A 22350-nucleotide genomic window follows, 5' to 3' on the forward strand; every position below is an offset into this window, starting at 1 on the left:
GGTGCTTTTTTCACCAGGAGAAGGGAGAAGAAGTGAAAGCATTTGGGTGGGCTGAGGCAGAGCCTGGTTTTTTCCTGCCTCTCCCACCCCTCCCTGTCCACATGGCTCATGAGAAAGAGGTCACCTACAGCCGGACGTGCCCTTCTGCCTGCAATGCCCAGGAGACAAGCACATGGGCACTGGAAGAGAGAGTAACGTGTGTATGATTGGGGTGTGCGTGCACAGCATAGCAGCTACGGTGTCTGTGCAAAAGACGGGAGGCTGCCATGGGGAAGAAAAAGAAAAGTGCTTTACAGGTCATCATGGAAGATGGTTGGTATCACTGTGAGAACATTTCGGTTCGGATGCTGCCAAACACTTGACTAAACGTCTTGGGACTTTCCTAGCACACCATTTTGAGTGTCTCAAATATCATACAATTTCAGCTTGCTTGTGCAGGGAAATTTTGTCAATCTGCCAGACTAAAGTAAATATTACGATCATCGCTGTAGGAAAAGAATATAATGTATAATCAATAAGGGACATTCTGGCAAGCTCAGCTGGAACTTAAGGCTAGCTGTGTAAAGCATCACGTGTATAAATTCCAGCAACAAATGTAATTGCTCTTTGTTCTTTGTCTTGCAGCCGGAATAGAAGTTGATGGAGAAGTCGAAAGTGACACAGAGAGTGAAGGTAATGTAGAGATTAACAAATGTGATCTTTTTTGAAATACAAGAGGTAATACCTTTTCTTTTTCTCTCTGGCTTGTGACTTGCTCTACAACATGAACTATTTCATGAGCTACTTGCAAGCAAACAGATTTTTCCCTTGAGGTTTGACTTATAACAGTGATATGTAAACCACTGTTTTTAAGTAGGCTGTCCCCTTTCATCCATGCTCCCACAGCAGGAGGCTGTCAGAACCCACATTGCTTGGGAGTGAAACCCTAGTAAATCAAGCACTGCAGTAAAGGCATCACCCTGTGCAGGGCTGGGACCGCTTTGCATTGTACTAAGGTCTATTTGCCCTTCCTGTAATGCTTTCTTAGACCATAATACACTGGGATCTTGATTAATCATGTCTACAAGATAACAAAAATGAAAATGGATTGGAGGCAGACTGATGGCTGTGAGGGAAATCAGGAAAAGCTCATAGCAGGATTAAAAACATCTTTAACCCTGCATGTAGAGTATAAATAAAGAGAGATAGCTAAGAGGTAAGATCGTAACAGCACTGGATAGATGATATAAATGGAATTGCCACTGCAAAAAATGCTTCACAAATGTGTCTGTATTATCCATAAAATATGAGAAAGTAATTAGCAAATGACTGCGATTTTTTTCTTTTTTTTTAAATCGTATCCGCCTTTTCCATATAGGCAAAAAAGGTAATAAGATAAAAGTAAAAAATGAATTCTTCACATTTAACCTAATATTTGATGGGTTGAAATGAAAACTGTGACAGTTGATTGCCGCAAATGAACATTTTCCCAAAGAGGATAGGTGGTCCTTTGACCTAGATCAACAACTGAAATTCAGCTGAGATGGACAATTACATAGTAACTGAAACCTGCCAAATGGCTCCTGAGAAATTAGTTAAAAGCTCCTTCTCATTCCCAGTGTCAAGTGTGACAGCCACCATCTACTACTTTTTTACCACTAACAAGCAGAAACTATTGCCTTGTTATCAATTTCTAACTTTTCACCAAAACAAAAAGGCAAATCCTCAAATTCTTTCTGCTTCTATTTATCTCACCTTTTAGGCTCCTCATTTAACACTCTGGATCCCATTCCAGCACAGTTTCCCTCGTCCATTACAATATCTCTAACTCTAGCAAAAAAAAAAAAAAAAAAAAAGAAAAAATTACAAATGTTTTATTTGTTTGAACACTTTACTTTCATCAGCCAGAAATGTTGGAAAATTAGAAAATGTACTAATGATTTTAATGCACTTGGTTGTAAAAGAGATGGGGACCTGTATTTTTTTTTTTCTCCTTTCCATAACATTCTGCAATTAAATCATGCTCCATTTCAATCCTTGAAACTAGAAGCACTTCTGACTTCTGGAAAAAAAGAGGGGTTTAGCTTGCAATGCCAGTAAGAATGAAATATGCCTCAGAGACTATCTGGGCTTTTTCTCCTCCTCCAATACAAAAGAAAACTCAGAGAAACAAAACCGGATATTGCCTGAGCTGCACCTTTTCTCTCTATAAATAGAAGAACTCCTTCCCAACCTTGAAAAGTAAACATCTTTCAAGGACATCACATCAACAAACAAACTACACATTGTATACCAGACTGCAATTTCTGTTTCCTTTGTTCTGGTGTGTTTACATGTCAGGAAGATATCTGTCTGTGCTCTCTGATGAATGGGCTTTTGCATTTGTAACTAATTTCTGATTTTCTTATGGTCACATAAAAGTCACTGATGTGCTAAATGAACCGTACTATCTTAAATGGGAGTTGCATAACCAGAGTTAGATGTACTTCTTGGAAAGGGCATAACACAAAGCCCACCGAGGTCAACAGGCACCTGCTCTTTGACTTCACCAGGGTTTGTATCAGGTATCCTGGCTGCCCACACTTTTCTGATGAATCCTTATTTGGCCAGCATGGATCCCAAAGTAATTGGTTTTTATCACTTACAGAAGATGAAGTAAAGGACAAGAAAACTAACAAACAACGCCTCAGGGAAACTGGCAGAGCAAGCAGACTTCAAAGCAAAGGGAAAGAGAAAGACAAAGAAGAAGATGACAGCAATGAGGAAGACGATGGTTGCCAACAAAATGGAGCTTCCAGGAGAAAAAACTACCAAAGGAAAAACAGAGATGGAAAAAAGGCAGGAGTGGAAGGAAGCCAACAGAGAGAGAGAGGCAAAAAGGCTCCTACCAAAGATCAAAAGGAATCAGAAAACAAAGAAAAGAAAACAACCAAGGAAGGAAATGAGGGGAAGAACAAACAGAAGGAAGACAGGAAAAACAGGTAATTAAACAATCTCTGACTATGGTGCCTTGTGTCAGACTGGCAGTGATACTGACATGCTAGTGGCGTATGGATCAGAGCGGCAAAACCAATAGAGTGCAAATAAGTTTATGTTCTCCTAAAAGAGACACAACAGAGGAACACAGTGTAAAATGCCACACAACCAAACTGTTTCCAGGTCACTATCATTTCTCATCCAGGATCAGATCTGTGCATGTAGTGGAGTCCTAATGCCTACAGCACGGGGTAGACAGCTTGAGCACTTCGGATCCGCACACATTTTTTTGGTTGGTTTGTGGAAACATTCAAGGTTAAAATGGATCCCTTTTAGGGTTTTCAAGTCTCTTCCTCTTCCAAATATCACCTGTCCCAACCTTCTGCTTCTCCCCATATCTCCCATTTTGTTCTGAAGGCATGAAAAGCATTTCTCCAGAGCCAGCTGTAGCCCTCAGCAATGCTTCTATATAGCTGAAGTACAGTCCAAAGCATGATGTTGAGTGAATTATGGTGGGGCGCAATTGCCTCCTCATGATTCTGGCTGGAAGCAGCCTTGCTCCAAGTGTGAAGGGCACTGGCACTGCACTGAGCCAGGGGATGGCGAGGCACTGTGCCCACATCAGAGTGGGATTCCTGGGCCAGTGGCACTGTGCTTACCCCAAGCAAGACCTTCCCTCTGATTCCTGTGACTTTTTCTATTCTGTGTCCTTTATTTTGTGTGTCATCCAGCACTACTTCTGCTTCTTCCAACTCATCTGATGAGGAGTCCTTGTCAGAGGAAGAGCTTGCGATGCTGATGGAGCAGGTGGAGCAAAAGAAAAAACTGATTTCCACGATGAGAAACAAGCCCTGGAGGATGGTGAAGAAGCTATCAGTGCTCAGGTACCCCTCAAACTGGAATCCCCCATCCCTGGCGTCTTTGCTGACTGTAGTCAGATGCACTTTGCCTTTCCCTGAAATTGTATATTTGCTGCTGCTGCTGCTGTAACACCACAGTCTCAGAAAAAGTGATGGACAGAGCCTGGCCAGTCTGTCTGGGTTTAAATGAGCAGTTAAAATGTGCAATCTGATTTTCAGCCTCCGTAACCAAAGAACAGACAAAGTGCAAATCTGTTCAACTGATACCCATGGCCAGGTCATTCTACCCTTGTATTTAAAACCAAATGACTCACTACTGACAGGCTACTTGTTAAAGCCAACTCCATACCCTGGTTTGCTTATTCATGTCTGTTGTCAGACAAATCAGAGCAGCAAAGTGCCACGTTACTGCACAGGCCTGAGATGGGTCTGCTTGGAAAAAATGCTACGTTGTTTGCAGGGGTTTATGGAAAAAAGCTAATACTGCCATGCAGACCCTGCTGAACGTGGGAACAACTTAGGCAACAGCAGAGACCCGGTAGTGCAGAGAAATGGGAGGCGGTTGGGAAGGGCAAACCAGGAAAATCAAAACCCACAGGTCAACAGGGAATGGCTCATATCAAACCATTCCCATATTGAGGCAATGATTCAAATCCCAGCTCTATTGGTTAAGAATCCTCTGAAACCCCTTTCTGACGGGAGAGATTTTACAATAGCATTGCATGCACGCACAGCCTCATGGGGTGTGGTGATGCCCTTGCTCAGTTGCTCAGAGCTGCAGTGACCGGGCTGTGAAGGCTGGCAGTCACCACGTGTCTCTGCTTCTCCCTTTTACACTCTAAAGGCAATGACCTGTTCCATCTTCCAATAAAATCATGAGCCGTGAACTCTGACAATTAATTCTGAAAATCTAGGTAAAGATCTATGCAGAGAAACTACATTAAAGCAGCTTTTCTCTCTCACAGGCATGCTATGAGCCTGAGCTCATTACAAATAAATTCTTATGTCCCTAAAATTCCAAAGTTCTGAAAGGAAAGAAAAGAAAAAAAGAGCAAAGCAGAGTTATTTCTGGCACTTTTTCCCTTTGGTGTAGGATCCTGGCTAAAATTCTACCTAGGATCATATTTGACAACATACCTCCATCCTTTCATCTTATTCCTGAACTCCGGCAATCATAACTGCCTACTAACAAACCTAAACAATACTGTTGCATTGCTTATGCAGGGATCTCCAGAAAGGCTCTCAGCATGCTGTACATTCATTAATTATTTTGGATGCATAAACTCAACCCTGAGACAAGAAATTATTAGCCCCATTGCACAGACGAGGAATGTAATACACAAAGAGAGTGAAACAATATGTTTAAGACTTAGAAATCTCACTTTAGGTTTGCAAATGAGGTCGCAGGTGACTTTCACAGGGTTAAAGGCTGAACTAGCCAACTATTTCTACCAAGTGGAAGTCCGTCTTTCTCATAGGTTTAGGATTGCAAACAACCTCCCAATTCCTAAAATTTAATCTCTTCTCATGATGTATTAGCAACACCAATTTATGATATAATTTTATTCACAAATTCAGCATACCCTAACGGCATCTACTTAGATTATTTCCCTTAGAAATCCTATTCTAAAACTAATTTCATTTGGCAGCTTGATATTACTCCTGACTAGCGTACGCTCATTCCTCCGGTGCTGAGATTATACCATTGGGCCAACTGCACATTGTTGATATTTATCCAGGGAGGTCTTCATGGAGGGAAATTCTGAATCCTCTTGGGGTTTCTTTCGCTAGGCAATGTTATCTCCTTCTTGACCTATGCATCAGGAGAGAGAAGTTATAACAGGCCTGCAGGGTGGGAGAGCTCTGTAGGAAGAGAAACAGGCGGACTTTTGGTTTACACCCAGGGAGAAGTGTGGAACAATATTTGGGGCACATCTCTACATGAACATAAGTGCTTTGGGGACCTCCTACCTAGTCCCAGATGGGCATGAGAGCTCTACATGGCATAGCAACACCAGCAGCAGATAGCAGCCAGAACCCCATATGCACAACGTGTTGTGGAGAGAAATCAAGCCCCCACCTCCACACAAGCATAGCTGTTATCCCACTGCTGGAGGCAGATGTGAAAAGCTAAAGACCCCTTTGCTGTTTTAATAACCTGCCTGTTTATTTTTCAATCAGGGAGGCACAAGCTTTTGTAGAGAAGTTTGAAGGAGCTCTGGGAAAAGGGAAGGGCAAAAAGTTGTATGCATATAAGATGATGATGGCAAAGGTAAGTGCTGCAATGATGTCAAGGAAAGGCTTGATACTCAGTCAGGCATTCAGTACGTTTGTGGGTTTATTAACCTCTGTTTAGCAAAAGAGGCACCAGGAAGTCTGAATAAAAATTCCTGTCCTCATTCAAAACAATATTAGCTGACTTCAAATCTATTGCAGAAAGAACAGGGGGAAATTTACCCCAACCTGAAGGTCACCCATTGTGACCTTCCCTGAAGCAAGGGATGGTTTGCAGGAGCAGGGAAAACCACGGCTTTCTGGTTGCAACCTCCAAAACCTTGATCTGTGAGACAAGGTACCCCTAAGGGGGAGAGAGGCCATGTCAAACTCTTGCAATACCCCATGTACTCCCATAAAATTTCATCTTCCCCAATGATGAGGAGATAATAGGGAGAACGATGGCTGTGTTTTAAGACTGAAGCTGCATGTTGTCATGGAGATTATATTGAGAAATGCAAAACAGAGACAGGCTTGAGACGATGAAATCAATGGGAGTTTAGCTGCCAGTCTGATGAGGAAGGATTCAAGTTCCGCATTTTATCATATTAGATTTCGTTTTAAATAGAGTTGGTTCTGAACCAACTCTTTCAACCTAGAGCTAGGTCTGAATTTTCTACCCCCATGCAGTATGGTAAGCTCATAGCTCAGCTGCAGCTTTCCAAAAGCCTGGAATAGTTAAAACTCAGATAATGAATGTGAATGGTTGAGGTTGGGGGGATTTCAGATTGAAGGGTGTTTCTAAAATAGTCCAAAAGAACAGACTCAGACCACAGTTCTTGCTTTGGCCTTTACACCCACTCCCAGCCATGCTACCAAACCCTGACATTAGAAAGCCCTGCAGAGAAAGCAGCCTCTCCCTTCACACCACTCTACTCACTGTGATGTTGTCTTGTTTCAGAAATGGGTGAAATTTAAGAGAGACTTTGAAAATTTTAAAACCCAGTGCATACCCTGGGAGATGAAGATAAAGGAAGTGGAGAGTAAGTGGAAGTTGCTCTGTGGTGGCAGTGAGACATTTTGCAAGACAGCTTTGCCTTCATCCTAACAATGTTCCAGCTCTCTGGTCCCCAATCATCACTCACCCTGGGCATCAGCGCCAAACAAGGAGCACACACCCCAGGCAGCTCCAGGCATCACTGCCTCCATCAGTTGTGGGGGCTGTTGGGAGGGTCATGGACAACACGTTGGGGAGACCTGAGGGTAAAGGGGTCCAGGTGTTGCTGAGCACAGTTTAACCCTCCCAAGCTCCTAACCATGAAACGTCTTCTGATTTAAGGTCACTTTGGCTCCTCAGTCGCTTCCTACTTCATATTCCTACGGTGGATGTATGGAGTAAATCTTGTCCTTTTTGGGTTAATATTTGGACTGGTTATAATTCCAGAGGTAAGTGCTTAATTCTCCTTTCAGTAATATCTTGCCCAGCGCTTGACACAAACATGAGATGGATAACACAAACAAATATCTTATAACAGGCTTTAGAAAAATGAAACATATGAGGACAAAAGACTGATTACAAAGACTGTTATTGACACAGAAGCAAAAGATGGATTGATATCAGGAGACCTAAAACACTATCAAAGATCCTGCCCATCCAGCTGAAACAGGAGCTGAAACAGGAGCTCAAAAACCTAATTTAAGACTAGTTTTACATTTTGGCTAAAGTGAGAAACATGACATATCAATCCTAGACACAAGATCTGGTTTGCAAGAGCCATAAGAAATGGATTGTGCTCAGAAAGTAATTAAGAACTCCTGTTTTGGGCCCTCTGAGGGGCATGTCCATGGAACAGCAGCCATGGCACAGTCCTGCAGGAGGAGTTCTTGAGGGAATAGACAAAAAATTTCCCAGCACTTTGCCAACTAACATTTGCTTGGGAAATAGCCTTCCAATTCAGATGATTCACAAGCAATAGTTTTATTTTTAGTTTTTCTATTTCTTGCTTTTCTTGGAGAAGAAAAAGGATCTCATAGCCAAATTGATATGATCATTTATTGAAGATTTTTTTAATGTAGCCATTACAGCTCTGGCTAAATTACTCAGTGCAGTATTTAAAGGCTGTGCAATCCACAGACAGTGGCATCTGTTCTGTTCAATGCAGAATTTTATGAAGCAAAACTGCAGAGCAGAGTCTCTCCTGAGGACCATGCTTTTGTTCTCCTTAATGTGCTTGCTCACACTATCAAAAGGGAAAGCTCAGTTTCCTCCCAGGACGAAGAGACATAACCATTAGCACTGAACAATATAAATGTGTTTTGTTAGGAACTATGCATATGGTAGAAGCCTTCGCCTCTAAAGGATGCATACTGTTACTCATTGCCTACTGAGCTGTTACGATACGGAGAATAGCTGGGCAGTAAACATTTAATCATAAATTATTTTGAATGTAATTAGATAGCCCTAAAAAATAAGTGATAGTTATATGCTAGGACCTTTCTAAGCCATGAATGCTAATGAGATATTTTGGTATAAGCACCAGGCAGAGTTTGCTTGTAAATATATTAACTTTCCACAGCCCTTGCCATTCTCTGTCTGGACTTCAACAGCTGCTGGACCAGCTGCAAGACCTGCTTTGTATGGTGCCATCAGGACAGGCAGTGCCATTGAAACTGTTCTTTGCATCTTTTTGTTGTATGCTTTTTGCCCAAACCTAATTGCCTTCTACCTCACCTTGAGAACATTTTTCAATTCAAGACTATATAATACAAAATATACTGCAAGCTCAACTCAGTGCTTTTGACTCCTCTCAGAGGAGGAGCCCTGCACAAATAGATGAAATTAATCCCTTTATTGCCTTAGACCCATGAAGTTCAATCAAAGAACTTCTTGCTAAACTAAGGACATTTCAACTGAAGCTGTTCATTGAAGGATACAGTTCCTCCTCGGCAAAATATTTCCTGTGCAATGGATGTGGCCAGGGAAAGGGAAATCCTCTGGTTATTTGGATGAAATTAATTCTAAATATTTTAAACTGCTGCTGTAGTATTAAGAAATAAAATATATATTAAAATCAACAACAACAACAAAAAAGAAAATCAGCCAAAAGCAAACCAAAAGAGACTCATTAAGAAAAAAACCTGTAAAATCTGTTATTAATGTTCTCCAGGTCCTGATGGGAATGCCGTACGGGAGCATGCCAAGGAAAACTGTACCCCGGGCTGAACAAGCAACAGCTATGGATTTTTCAGTACTTTGGGATTTTGAGGTAAGCATGTGAGTGTTAATCATAAAAGATCAGTTGAATACCTCCTGAAACCCTTCAGAAGTTAGTAGTGCTACAAGGATAAATTTGTTCTAAGATACACCAGCACCTATTTTTTCCAGAAGTTGAAGACACCTGTCTTTTGTTGCAACAAAATCTTTGTGGATGCCCAGAGATTTCTGGCCAAACCAGCATGTACACATGCAGACACTTGCATATGGATTTGAACAACTTCCATATACAAAAGTGCTGGCTGGCATACATCACACGTGTGTATGTATACACAAAAGCCATTTTGCTTCCAATTCAAAAGGCAGCCAAAGGCAACCAGAATGAAGGTGAAAGGCTGGAGCTGCTCCAAACCAGGCAGCTAGAAGGTGACTTCAAGCTGTGAACCCCCTTCATGGGCAGGGAGCACCTTGCCAGACCACTGAACTTGCTCATAGCCTCAGAAAGAGGATTGCTCCTCACGTAGGTGCCCTCCCTGTTCCCCTGATGTATTTATATGAGCCTGAAGCAGGAACCAAAATTTATGGCTTGCACCCAAAGGGAAAATCCAAGTTTTCAGCCATCTGTTTAGTGCTTGGCTGCAACAACAACTCACCTCCCACCCCGGTTCCTTTGAAGAATTAGGCCAAACAGATTAAGTGTTTTTACCAGGTAGCCCAAAAAAAAGATGTGTGCAGGGAGTGAAGAGATTCTGCTGTGACTAATACTTTGGGACCTGACTTTCAAAGTTGCTATTTCTGGAAATATTTTTTTAATGCTAGTTGGCACTGGCCCACCTGTTACAAGCACGGGATCCAGTCCTTCTCTAATAAACCCCATCAAAATTTCCTTACCTAAAAGAACCCAAACCAAACCAACCAACCAAAAAAAAAAAAAAACAAAAAACAAAACACCACAAACCCCCCTCAAAACAACACCCCAAATCCTACTTTGTTATAAGCCATATTATTTAAAACAGTTTATTAAAAAGGCTTCAAATATTGGTGTCCAGGAACCTATCAGGGCCAGGCTTTCATTCACTCCCCATTTTCTGCTGAGGATCCTTTTAGCTCTTCCTCTCCCAGCCCTTTCACCTACTTGCCACAACCCAAAATTCAGGGGTGAATAATGGACATTTTTAATAGCATTGCACTGAATGAAAAGCTCGTTTGAGTAGTGCACTGTAAAAATACAAGAGGCAGCATTTAAACTCATTAATCCAGAAAAAAAAGCCCAGGTAAAATAAAACCCCCAAACAAACAAACAAACAAGTCTGAAAGAGTGCTACTGAACTGCAGCTGCTGATTCTGCCTGCGAGACCATAAGCTGTAGATACATCAGTAAGGAAAATTGCCTCTGGACAAGTCTGTATCCTTGCATGAAAGGCTGGCTCCTATGACCTGCCAGTCTCTTGCCTTGCTGAGGTCTTGATCCTCTGAACCCCTCTGTCATACAGGTCTCCATCCAGTACCCATTCCCTTGCTGCCTGACCTAAGAGAGCAACCATGCAAACTTGAGAGGTCGTCTCCAGCTATGGGGCAACAATGTACACTGATACCCTCTGCAGCCAGGAGATGTCAAATGAAGCCCTTCGCAGAGGCTTGCCCTTTGAAAATTAATAGATGCTTATTCCAGCATGCTCCACAGGAGAGGTGCGATGGGGAAATATATCTCAGAGCAGGCATAAAACAAAGAGTCAATACTGTGATCCTGAAAAATACCTTTCAAGAAAGAGGAGCTCAGGAAATGTATGCTTTGGCAGCAAGGAGGTCACACCATGGATTTTTAGAGGAGTATAAAGAAATAAATCTCACTTGGACACCATGTCTCACAAATGGAGTTTAAAGAACATACTGGATGATGTAAGCGGAGAAACTAATTTTTCAGTCCCCAGCATGTGATGAATCAAAAAGACAAAGGATTGGAAATTAGAAGCTGAGAAACAAACTTCACTAGCGCCTTCCAGGGGCATTATATTTTACACGGCTTTTTTCACCACACCTCCCTAGCAGACGTTATATATGACAGGCTACAAGCCCCAAGCAGATGTTCAGTGGTGTGCTGGCCACGGGCTTCCTGTGTTTCCCCCAGTGGCCCAGAAGCACTGACAGGAAAACATGCAGAGTGGTCCTGTATCTGTGGCACTGTACTTTGTTCAATGCAAACATGTAGCTAACGTGGCACCCAAAGATTTTTATTACCTTAGGAAAGAAAAACCTAGCACTTTGGGAGAGCTTAATTTAATTAAGTGAAGGTGGCCAAATACTGGAAGAGAGGCATAGAAAGGTTGTGGGATCTCCATCCTTGAAGATTTTCAAAACTCAGCCGGACACAGCCCTGAGCAACAACACTTAGTTTTGTGATTGTCTCTGCTTTGAGCAGGGGGATTGACTAGATGGCCTCCAGAGGTCCTTTCCCATGTAAACCGTTCAATGTCTCTAAACAAGATCCATTACACAGCCTCTGATATGAGCTTCAAGTTATGTCTCAATTTTGGTCTTTCCAAAGGCTTGATGAGCGGGGAGATTGCTCAACTATCATGGTCAGACTGACTAAGTACACTTAACTAATAAGCCAAAAGACAATAAGCAAAAAATAGAGAAGTACAATACGTAATGATACACATCAACTTGGATGAGATACAACAGAAAAATAGGGAGAGATTGCTAATGCCGGTTAGGAGGTCTGCACACTTGTTGAGTACCTAGCAGTTTGTACAGCAAAAAATAGGTCTTGAGACAACATGGTTGATATTTTATCTGAGCTCTGCTTTCCACAGGAAAGTAATGCTTTGATTTTACTCTGTAGTTATATTTGCTCTGCAGGTGGCAGCCAGTAAAAGGAACTAAATCTGCAAAGTACTAAGTGTCAGTTGCCTCCTACCTGAAAGGAAAAAATTCCTATCATGGTGGGAAAGCCCTCTGCTACAGCATTTCTATAAGATCCAAGTGTTTGATATTGGCTTAGAGAAGCAGGTGGGCCACAGCCACAAAGAGCAGTAAGGATGTTTTTCTGGGAGGGATGAAGCAGTGATGGATCAAAAATACGTTTTAGTTTTGAGCCACTACCCTCTTACATGCTCTCCCTCATCTTCCCTCTCTTAGGAAGATAACCTCTTAGGAAGATGGCTCTCGAAGGTGACAGGGCACCAAACAGACAAGAATGAGACAGTAAAAATTTTCCAAGTTGGTTTTCCTTGTTTGAATCTTCAGTTTTCACTAGAAATCTCTTTCCTGCAGAAGAAAAGCTTCACAGCTTACAGAGGATTGCTTTTGCTTTTCCTCCAGGGCTACATCAAATACTCAGCACTCTTTTATGGCTACTACAACAACCAGAGGACAATTGGCTGGTTAAAATACAGGCTACCAATGGCGTATTTCATGGTTGGGATCAGTGTATTCGGCTACAGCCTGATGGTTGTTATCAGATCGTAAGTAAGCTGACATTGTCCTCTCTCCAAAACCCACCCAGATGTGTCTCGCAGCTGGGTCCCCCTCCATGGGCACAGCTCATGACTTGGTCCAGCCTTACTGGATGAGTGGAAAGGGGGCTGTGTGCCTGCTGTTTTCATGCACTCGGCCTCCCCATCCACCACCCTGGCTCTGGTGGGCTGGGCAGACCTGGGTACTCTTCTGCCTCATCCATGTACTCATGTGCACTATTTTGAACCCTCTCATCTCCTACTCCAGCCATCTTCTTCCTTCTCATCTCCTCTTTAGTCCTTCTTTCAACATTAGTACAGGGCCATCAAATAGGTAGATTTTGTACATGAAGGAGGATGTTACTCGCAGTAAATTTCCAAGGTTCTGTTTTCCATTCTTTCATTGTGAAATAAACATTCCTGAAAGCCAGTGTGGGTCACACAGATGGTGCAAGGACTATGGAAAAGAGCCAAATGCTACCAGATTCTTTTAATGTGTCCCTAAAACAATCAGTGGAGCTTCAAAGTGGCCACAATCTCTGTGCCCCTTGTGCATTGTCCCCAAGCACCAGTGAGGCTCCCGCGGCATCCTCAGGGCACTGAGGATGCAGCTGAGGCACTTGTCACTGCTGAGATGATCTCTGCAAAGTCCAAAATAAAAAAAAAAATGAAACCTCCTATCTCTGCCTGAATGACACGCCATGCAAAGGTCTTCCTTTCTTTGGAAGAAAGAATAAGTCCATGGATTTGTATCACTGCTGAAACATGCCCTATTGCTGTGCAGCAGAAAGAGCCTCTTGAGCCTTTGGCTTGAGTGGGACATGGGGATTTTCTGTACATTTGCCATGAAATTGCAGCATCTGTTGTCTCGCCTTCCTTGAGGGACTGGTGCTAGGAACTCTAGTGGGACTTACAGAAGGATTTCAGGGATCAAATAATGGAGAGGAAACAGCAGAAGCCATATCTGCTCCTACGCTGATTAACAAGAATAATCCTTTTTCTCTCCCTGCATTACTTGCTGCAGGCTTTGGCTCCAGCATTGTGCAGCAAGTGAAGTCTCACTAAAACTTTGTGCTGTGGTGGGTGTATTGTACAGCATCAAGGGGGTTTGACTAAATTTAGCTAACTAAAGGTAGCCATAATCATATACTGTATCCTAAGACCTGGAAACACCATAAATAGACTTTCTTCAGGTACTAGCTGGTGGAAGCAATCCTTAACCTCTTTAATCACCCATACTAGTTTTTTTCCATATTACTGTTTTTAATACAAGACCCGCGTAGCCCTGAAGACACCATTTGACAGTCAAGTTCACTTTAAACCTGAAGTCTCATGGCACATATTAGTCACTCCAAAACCCCAAGAATGGTCATCCCACTCCATCTTATCCACCAGTAATCCACTGGTGCTGTTCTGCAAAGCTGAAGGAGACATAGTGGCTCTGTGAAACACTGTCTGACCTTGTCACTGCACACATCCTTATGCAGGATGGCACGCAATGCCAATGAAAGTACAGCAGATGGGGATGATGACAACTTCGTTTTCAGCTGGAAAATGTTCACCAGCTGGGACTATCTCATTGGCAATGCAGAGACAGCAGACAACAAGTTTGCATCCATCACCACCAGTTTCAAGGTAAACCTAATCAGCATTTCCTCATCTGCTTCTGGGGATGCTCCCAGTGCCTGCCATGGCAGAGGTTTAAGGGGAAATCTGAGTACCTGCACAGCATCCCTCCGTATGAACAGGTTATGGTGCTGATCCATGGCAGCTCCAGCTTCTGTGCCCTTGTCCCCCTAACTCTCTTCTTTAGGATTTTTAAAAAAATTGTGTTACTTTAGAGTGCAGTTCCCCCACCACGTTCCCTTGGGACATGTCAGGCTATTTGCCATTTGATATCTTTCAGTCCAACCAGGATGCCTGTATGAAGCTTAGCTTGAATTGAACACAAACTACCAAGTTGAATATAGCCAGAATAGCATGGGATTGCATTTCATAGGGTGAGAAAACGTCTGATGTCACCTTATGCTCGGTGCTGCAAGATATTCATTCCAATTCTTTGAGAACCCCTGTTTTTTCAGGAGTCTATTGTAGATGAACAAGAAAGCAACAAGGATGAGAATATCCACCTGAGAAGGTTCCTGCGGGTTTTGGCCAATGTCCTCATCATATGCTGCTTGTGTGGGAGTGGCTACCTCATTTATTTTGTGGTGAAACGCTCACAGACATTTTCCAAAATGCAAAACGCGGGATGGTATGAAAGAAATGAGGTAAGGAAACTTTGCTTCCAGTTTTTGTTTAGATAATTTGCCTTGGACATCAGCATAATTGTTGCAACAGTTTGAGGTCAGCATCCAAGGCAGAGAGATTCGCTACCAGAGTTCACTAGTTCCCTTCAGTACCTTTGCACTTGTTGTAGCTGGGAAGCACATTGGTCTCACTGAAAGTTTCTAGGACAAATTAACACCTCCTGCAGAGAGGGGAAATTAGTCTTACAGTAAATCACAATAAGAATCAATGGCTCTTTGGCACTTACAACACTGACCACCATCTTAAGAATCAAATTGCATGTTAACGCTTACAAAGTGTTGTACTAGAAAGCTCTCTGGGTGTTAGCAATGTCCATAATCAGACATAACTCTAATCCTTATCATCCACCTTGAATTATGGGAATAAGATTTTAGAATCTGAAGAAAAATTGCAGTAGTCAAAATTTTTCTGTGTCTGATTTTGGAATGAAAAGTTCAAACGTTCAAGCTCTTCACACACACACAAAAATGTCAACCTATGGAAAGCTTTAATTTCAACATATACTACATTATCATGTATTTATATATCAAAGCCAAATTAAATCCAAAGCCGTGCATTTTCACAATTCCCATGGAAAACTTTAGCAAGACAGCACCTGCTCTCAAAATGCTTTGATTTATTACGGTGAACTTTTCTGGTGATAACCTGATAACTTTCTAGTGACAACCTGAGATCTAAAAAAATAGTGTTCTGGGTACTATTTCTTGTCCTGAAAAGAAAAGCACAAAGAAGAGACCTGTGTGTCAGAGACTGACTGCACCTGTACCAACAAAGTCCTCTACAGGCCAATGGACACCGTAGGGCTGTAAAAAAACACAGAGCCTGTAAGTCACACCTGAGCTAACCCTGACTGGCCAATGACATCACTGACCACAGTACAACTTATTATCTCACATGATAAAGAGGAAAAAAGATGCCACTAGGACATGTTTTCCCGAGCTGCAAAACTGAGTCCTTGATGTGCTTCCATTCAAATCTGTAAATACCTATTGCAAAAGCAAAGGTGCTGAACGTGGAAAATAAACATTAGCATCAACTAATTATCTTTAGGCACACGGGCCAGTCTTGCGCTTCCTCCAAAACTAAAATAAGAACCTCGGAGCTGATGCAAGCAGTACTACAAGGTACTTGAGGAACCTAAATATTCATGAATCTGGACTGACAGGGAACAAATCCTTCAGAGCTTTGAGATAACAGCAAAAGTGCTCCTGCAAGAGCAAGTTGTGCAACCCAGCCCTGAAGTCTGACGCTGTGCTGCCTGCACACTAAGCAAAGCCAGAAACTGAGTTTGCTTTGATTCCCTCCCCTTCATAAATCCTTCAAAAATATCCAACCAGTTGCCGGCAGCCCCCGCTCTGGTCGAAGTAAGATAGTCACTGTTGTTACTACTAGCAGTTATCTCGTTTTCCTCATGTGTCAGGTTGAAATTGTGATGTCCTTGCTGGGCATGTTTTGCCCTCCACTGTTTGAAACCATCGCTGCACTAGAAAATTACCATCCCCGCATTGGGCTGAAATGGCAGCTGGGGAGGATCTTTGCGCTCTTCCTTGGGAACCTCTACACGTTTTTGTTGGCCTTGATGGATGATGTCAACGAAAAAGTAAGAACTGAGCCAAAAAGCCATGTCCACTAGCATTTTCCAGAGTCGAGGGTGAGCGCACCTTGTCCCCACAGCCTGCAGGCACAATCACCCCCTTTGCAGCAGGTGCTTCCTCTGTCCCCAGTCCTCGTGAGCATCGTCTCACCAAGCAGAGTCTCCAGCTTCTCTTTACAGCCCTGAAAAAAGCATGGTTATTGTCTCCTATAATCACAGCATGTTAGGGTAATTCGATTTTTTTCTCCATCAGACACTGTGTGCAATTTCTATTAACGCAGACCCCAAGGATATAGTTTATAATCCTCTTCCCTGCCTCCCCTCTTTAACATTATCCTGGTAGTGTGTTGTGGGCAGATAACTGCAGGAAAGGATAAACGTCTAACTGATCCACAGAAAAAAATTACCCTGTTTTAAGCTGAGAAGAATTAGAGGAATTTGAGGTGTTTTGCTCTGCCCTGAAAAATTATGAGGAATATGAGGAAGGAGGACTGGATAGAGGCTGCCTCTGCACACAGTGTTTTGAAAGAGGTCTGACTCCTCCATTTGTGGGGAGCAGGTTGCTTGCTCCCCAAAACTCATGGAGTCTCAACCTGCTCTCGGTCTGGAAGGGCTGCTGCTCCCCTGCTCCTGGCCAAGGGAAGCAGTTTCTGTGCTATAGCCAGATTATAAAATCTGTTGTAAGCAGTGCCTTATATGATGGGTGGTAACTGGTAAGGGGGAGCCCAATGCCTTGGATTTCTCCAAACATATCCACTGAGACCTCTATTTCGTGATGTTTTTAGCCGTGGGGGTCTCTTTGTTGCAGCTGGCGGAAGAGGACGTGGTAAAGAACATCACGTACTGGACACTGGTTGGCCACCACAACTTGTCTGTGGGGAATGACAGCACTGCTACACCACCTCCCCTTGACCCTGCAGATGTGCCCAGAGGACCCTGCTGGGAGACAACTGTTGGCATCGTAAGAAATTTGTTATGTAGCAAGTCTCTGTGTTGGTTTGGGGTGATTCATTTTTTTGTTTTTCTTGTTGATGTCTTTAGCATTTCCAGGCTTGAAGTTTTCCTCACAAATGACACATCTTTTGCCTACTCTCATACAGCAGCACCAAGGCAATGCAAGTTCTTGGCCATGGTTCTCAAGCCTCGGTAGTGAAATCCTCAGCTGAAGCAACCAGGGCAGACACAGCTCTGTAGCACTTGCCAGGAGGAGCATAAAAGGCTGGGTAGTCTGCAGCCATGCCTGCATCATGTTCTTGTTCAGATCATGATTGTGCCTTTGAAGCAAACTGCTCTTCTCCATCTATTTCTGCACTTCCTTCACATTGCAGAGAGGCTTTGATGCAGGAGCAAAACTCAGCCAGAGGACATGCCTCAAGGGAACTCCTGACATATCCCAACCCATAACATGCAGTGAGGCCATGGAATGAAAACAAAATTAGGCAAAAGTAACCCCCTCGAAAGGCATGTAGGGTGGCCTTCAAGTCCTCAATTTCACCACCCTGCATTTACCTTGCACCAAGAAGTTCAGCAGCCACACTCTCCACAGCTTAAAAAGTAAAAGGAATTGTTTATTGGCTGATGTAGTTAGGGCTTGCCAAGCTAAGAGGCTGTGCATTCCTGTGCACACACGGCGGGTCTTCACTAGCTGAGTGGCTTTCAGTTGAGTGGGAGAAGACCCACCACCATCACTCCTCAGAAAGGGCTGATCCTCAGTGTGACTGAGCTGTTTTTTTCCTCCCCAGACTTTTAAACCTTTTCTTGTGTCTTTCCTTTAGAATCCTTGGGATACCAGTTATCTCCATCTGACAAGTGTTACTTCCACCTGCAATTTTACCTTTTTTGTCTTGCACATCTCCCTTGTCTACACTTACTCATAGCTCTTGTTTACAACTGAGCATTTTCCTCAGGAGTCCATGTGAAGGTCAAGGAGCTGAGCCATACCAGAGCGATGCACAATCAAAATTACTCTTGGTGTATGTGTATTTTACACCAGCATTATTGCTGGCATTAACATTCTGCTCCAATTTTATGAGCTGCCACAGCATACAAGCGCAGTCAATAATGCCAGCAGCATAGCTATCGGGTCTAACAGCTGTAATGGAGCTCGTAGTTCCCAAGCACAAAGGTAAAGCTTAGGCACTGCCGAGTGTTTGAAAACAGGCAGGGAGTTTGCTTGTGCTATGCTTTTCTGAAGGTAACTGTCATATAAAGACAAATGGCCTAATAAAAAAATACAGTCCTGAATCCGCTACTGAAATTATAGGACATAAATGGTTTTTTCCCTTCTTTTAAATTTCAGGAGTTTGTGAGGCTCACTGTGTCCGATATCCTGGTGACCTTCATAACCATTCTGGTGGGAGATTTCATCCGAGCTTGCTTTGTGAGATTTGTGAATTACTGTTGGTGCTGGGACCTAGAAGCTGGATTTGTAAGTCAGTATCTTATAGCTGAGAAGATATAAGTAATTTAGGGCCATTTGATCAAATGCTACAAATGAATTTGTTCTGAATGCTTCCAGTGGCCCTCTGGTCTTGTCTGATAATTTCATTGGTGTGGATAATATCTGCATCACTTTTCTGGATCAATCAGTTCCATCCTCACCTAAGGACTTTAAAACATGAAGCTGAGTTTAAAAAAATAATCTGTTATTCATTCCGTTGTTATAACTCCAAACCTTTGGGCCCTTCTATACCTCTCCTCAAAGCCCCAGAACTTCCTGTTCATTGCCCACCCTGCAGGCAGTAACCTGCTTTACTCACAGCACCATCTTCTGATCGATGCTGGAAGCTGGTGTTACTTCTGCTGCAGTGGGGGAAGCAGCATTTCCTTGCCCTCTCATGTATGTGTAACTCACAACAGCATTGGACTCTTTGGTATTCCTAAAGGCTACATTACCAAAGCAGCCAGTATTGCAGATGCACAAAACACAGAAGAAAATAATGGAGGGGTGGAGGGAAGTCCGTTGTTTCATGTAAGAGGAGACAAAACCAGATGGATTCAGAGAGAGATGGAAGTACCTTGCAAGATTACAAGTAGATCAGTGCACCCACTCCCTAGCTATCCTACTGGGAGTGGTCTGGAAAACCTGTTCTGGACCTGCCACTATTAGCACCCACATCAGATAGTTACAATACTGCTTTATATGGAGCAACCTAGCACAGAGTATAATGTCACCAAATACCCATCAGGTCATATGTTCCCTCATATTTCTGTCCCTTTGCCTATATTTCTGTTCTTCAGCAGCTTGGACCTGGGTACATGGATATATTCAGCATAGCATTTGCCCTCCAGCTCATCATTATCACCATCTAAACATTCATTACTTTACCACAGTGGAACTGTAAGTCCATAACCAGACACACCAGCTGGAGTTTAAACCTAGTCCCCTGCCTTGGCTCCTTTGCTTGCAGCTGGCATTATATTAGCAGGGAGAGATAAACACAGAGCAGCTCTAAGCACCTCCATATATCTTTCCAATTTTGAGCAAGCCAAGAGAGAAGCAGCAGCCCACAGCACAGTAGCTCCAATTCTGCCTTCGCCACAGTGCTGCTGGTCATTCGAGCAGTAGGCACACAGCGGGAGCCCTCCCTCCCCTCCCTCCAGGAATCCCTTCTTACCAGCTTTAAATAAGCATCATATACCCAGCAGAAAACAAAAGCAGGTACCTCTAGCAACAACACACTTTCCTTTCTTTTCCCATACAGCCGTCCTATGCAGAGTTTGACATTAGCGGCAATGTTTTGGGTTTGGTTTTCAACCAGGGAATGATTTGGTAAGATACTTTTTTTTTTCCTTTCTTATTTAGAAAATCTGTCGGTGGAGTTAGAAAGCCAACTAGATAAACCTTTAGGTTCTGGTTTTTCTGATTGTTTGGCTTTCTGTGCTTGACTATAGAAGTGAAAATTTAAAAGTGCCAGCTTACTTATCCAAGAGGACTAGGTCCATGTAGACTTTAGAAAGGGTTTGGGGAGAATCACGAGGTTACACATCACTGGAAGGGTGGGCATAGAGCCAGCTAGATCAAACTGGGCAGGAGGGGCATGTCACAGAACTGCCCCAAGGGAGGGCAAATGGGAGCTGCTTTGCCCTATTGTGGCAGCACCAGAGGCAATAGGCAACAGGAAAGAGCACCCTCACCTACTCTGAAAGTTCCTTTTGCCATGGACTGATAATTTCTTCCTGTTACAACACCACAACATCTCTGCACATTTGAGAGAGTCTTCCTGTACAGGTTAGATTCACCTGACATTTTCCAAGCTGTCTCAAAGCCATTTTTGTCACAAACTGAAAATCCTTCACAACCACTAAGAGACTAAGTCCTCTCTGGTCCTCAATGCATGGGACCATACCCTAATAAGGATGCAGGTGGCTTCTCCTCTGGGAGCACGGGGTAGCATAAAGCCCAGACTTCATTTGTGGGCACACTTGCCACCACATGAACAGTTGTTTTCCTGCTTTTGAAAACAGAAAACCTTCCAGCCTGTCAAAAAACAGCACCTGTCCCTCTCTTTTCCTTTTCAGGATGGGATCCTTTTACGCGCCAGGGCTCGTGGGTATAAACGTGCTGCGCTTATTAACCTCCATGTATTTTCAGTGCTGGGCTGTTATGACTAGCAATGTCCCTCACGAAAGAGTCTTCAAAGCATCCAAGTCTAATAATTTTTACATGGGACTGTTGCTGTTGATCCTGTTCCTCAGCCTCCTGCCTGTGGCTTACACCATCATGTCCCTGCCTCCCTCCTTTGACTGTGGACCATTCAGGTACTAGCAAAACACCAAAAAGGATGTTTTTTGCTCTGGGACATGGGATTATTTTTGTGAAGTTAGAAGACCTGGACTCCAACAGAGGTGGTGAAATGCCTCCTTTCTCCATCAGCTTAAATCCTTAGCAATGTGAGGTAAAGGGTCATGTCCAGCTATGGGGTATAAATAGTCAGCTGGGAGCACTGAACATCCTCCTGTCTGCTATTTTCCTTTGCTACATGATTCCCGGTGTTTCCCCAACACACACCAATGAAAGCACCAGAGGACAGCAAGGTGCAGCCCCCAGAAAAATAAAAAAAAATTAGGAGCATCCCTAAGGCTCTCTGGAACATTGTGGGAGCAAAATGAGTCCAAACACTCCTTCATAAAGATAAGAACTCCCACAGCATGAGATTTTGTGTTGACTTTAGCTGGAAAATAGCAGGAAAAGGATAGGGGTGGCCTGAAGATTTGCAGCTTAAAAAAAAAAAAAAAAAGTTGTAGGTTTGGTTTTTTTTAATTAAGACAGAATCAGTACTGCATAGAGCATTCAGTGGACTGGATTAACATGCCAATAAAGTCTAATTTGATTGAATAATGCCATTTCCTGGGCCTGCTGGATCTGACTCAGCAAGGAGACAGCTTGGAACAAATTGTTCTTGTAGATGCAGTGTTTTAGGTTATCTGCTTGCTAACAGAGAACGACAACAGAAAGCTGAAAGACTTGGGGGAGAAGGCAAGAGACCAAAATACCCTTAGTTCTATAACAAGGACAGGTGTCAACGAGTAATGTCAGAAGATCTGACAAGAAACTTGTTGCAGGCATGCTATCATTTGGAGATGACTAATCTGCAATGTGAAAGAGCTATTTCAATTCCCAATCAACCCTTCAAAAGCCACTCAGCCTGATTCAGACCCTGGCACACCACTCAGCTCGACTGAAAGCTCAGCTCTCCCGAGTGTCTGGCAGTTGATGAAGTTGGGACACTGTTTAGCCAAGTT

General features: G+C 43.1%; 1 protein-coding gene across 1 annotated transcript in view; it reads left to right on the forward strand.

The window, feature by feature from the left end:
• Positions 1-266: 266 nt before the first annotated feature.
• Positions 267-22350, forward strand: part of TMC2 (transmembrane channel like 2) — a 32818-nt gene continuing 10734 nt past the window's right edge. The window contains exons 1-16 of the mRNA XM_064666968.1: positions 267-312; positions 625-672; positions 2627-2960; positions 3687-3839; positions 5997-6087; positions 6991-7072; positions 7369-7475; positions 9197-9295; positions 12568-12710; positions 14189-14336; positions 14783-14971; positions 16432-16611; positions 17414-17566; positions 18905-19033; positions 20310-20377; positions 21127-21366. Coding sequence (XP_064523038.1) covers positions 267-312; positions 625-672; positions 2627-2960; positions 3687-3839; positions 5997-6087; positions 6991-7072; positions 7369-7475; positions 9197-9295; positions 12568-12710; positions 14189-14336; positions 14783-14971; positions 16432-16611; positions 17414-17566; positions 18905-19033; positions 20310-20377; positions 21127-21366 — 2210 coding nt within the window. The remainder of the gene's footprint in view (positions 313-624; positions 673-2626; positions 2961-3686; positions 3840-5996; positions 6088-6990; positions 7073-7368; positions 7476-9196; positions 9296-12567; positions 12711-14188; positions 14337-14782; positions 14972-16431; positions 16612-17413; positions 17567-18904; positions 19034-20309; positions 20378-21126; positions 21367-22350) is intronic.

The sequence above is a fragment of the Pseudopipra pipra genome, chromosome 1 (genome assembly GCF_036250125.1).
Source record: "Pseudopipra pipra isolate bDixPip1 chromosome 1, bDixPip1.hap1, whole genome shotgun sequence".
Taxonomy (NCBI): Eukaryota; Metazoa; Chordata; class Aves; order Passeriformes; family Pipridae; genus Pseudopipra; species Pseudopipra pipra.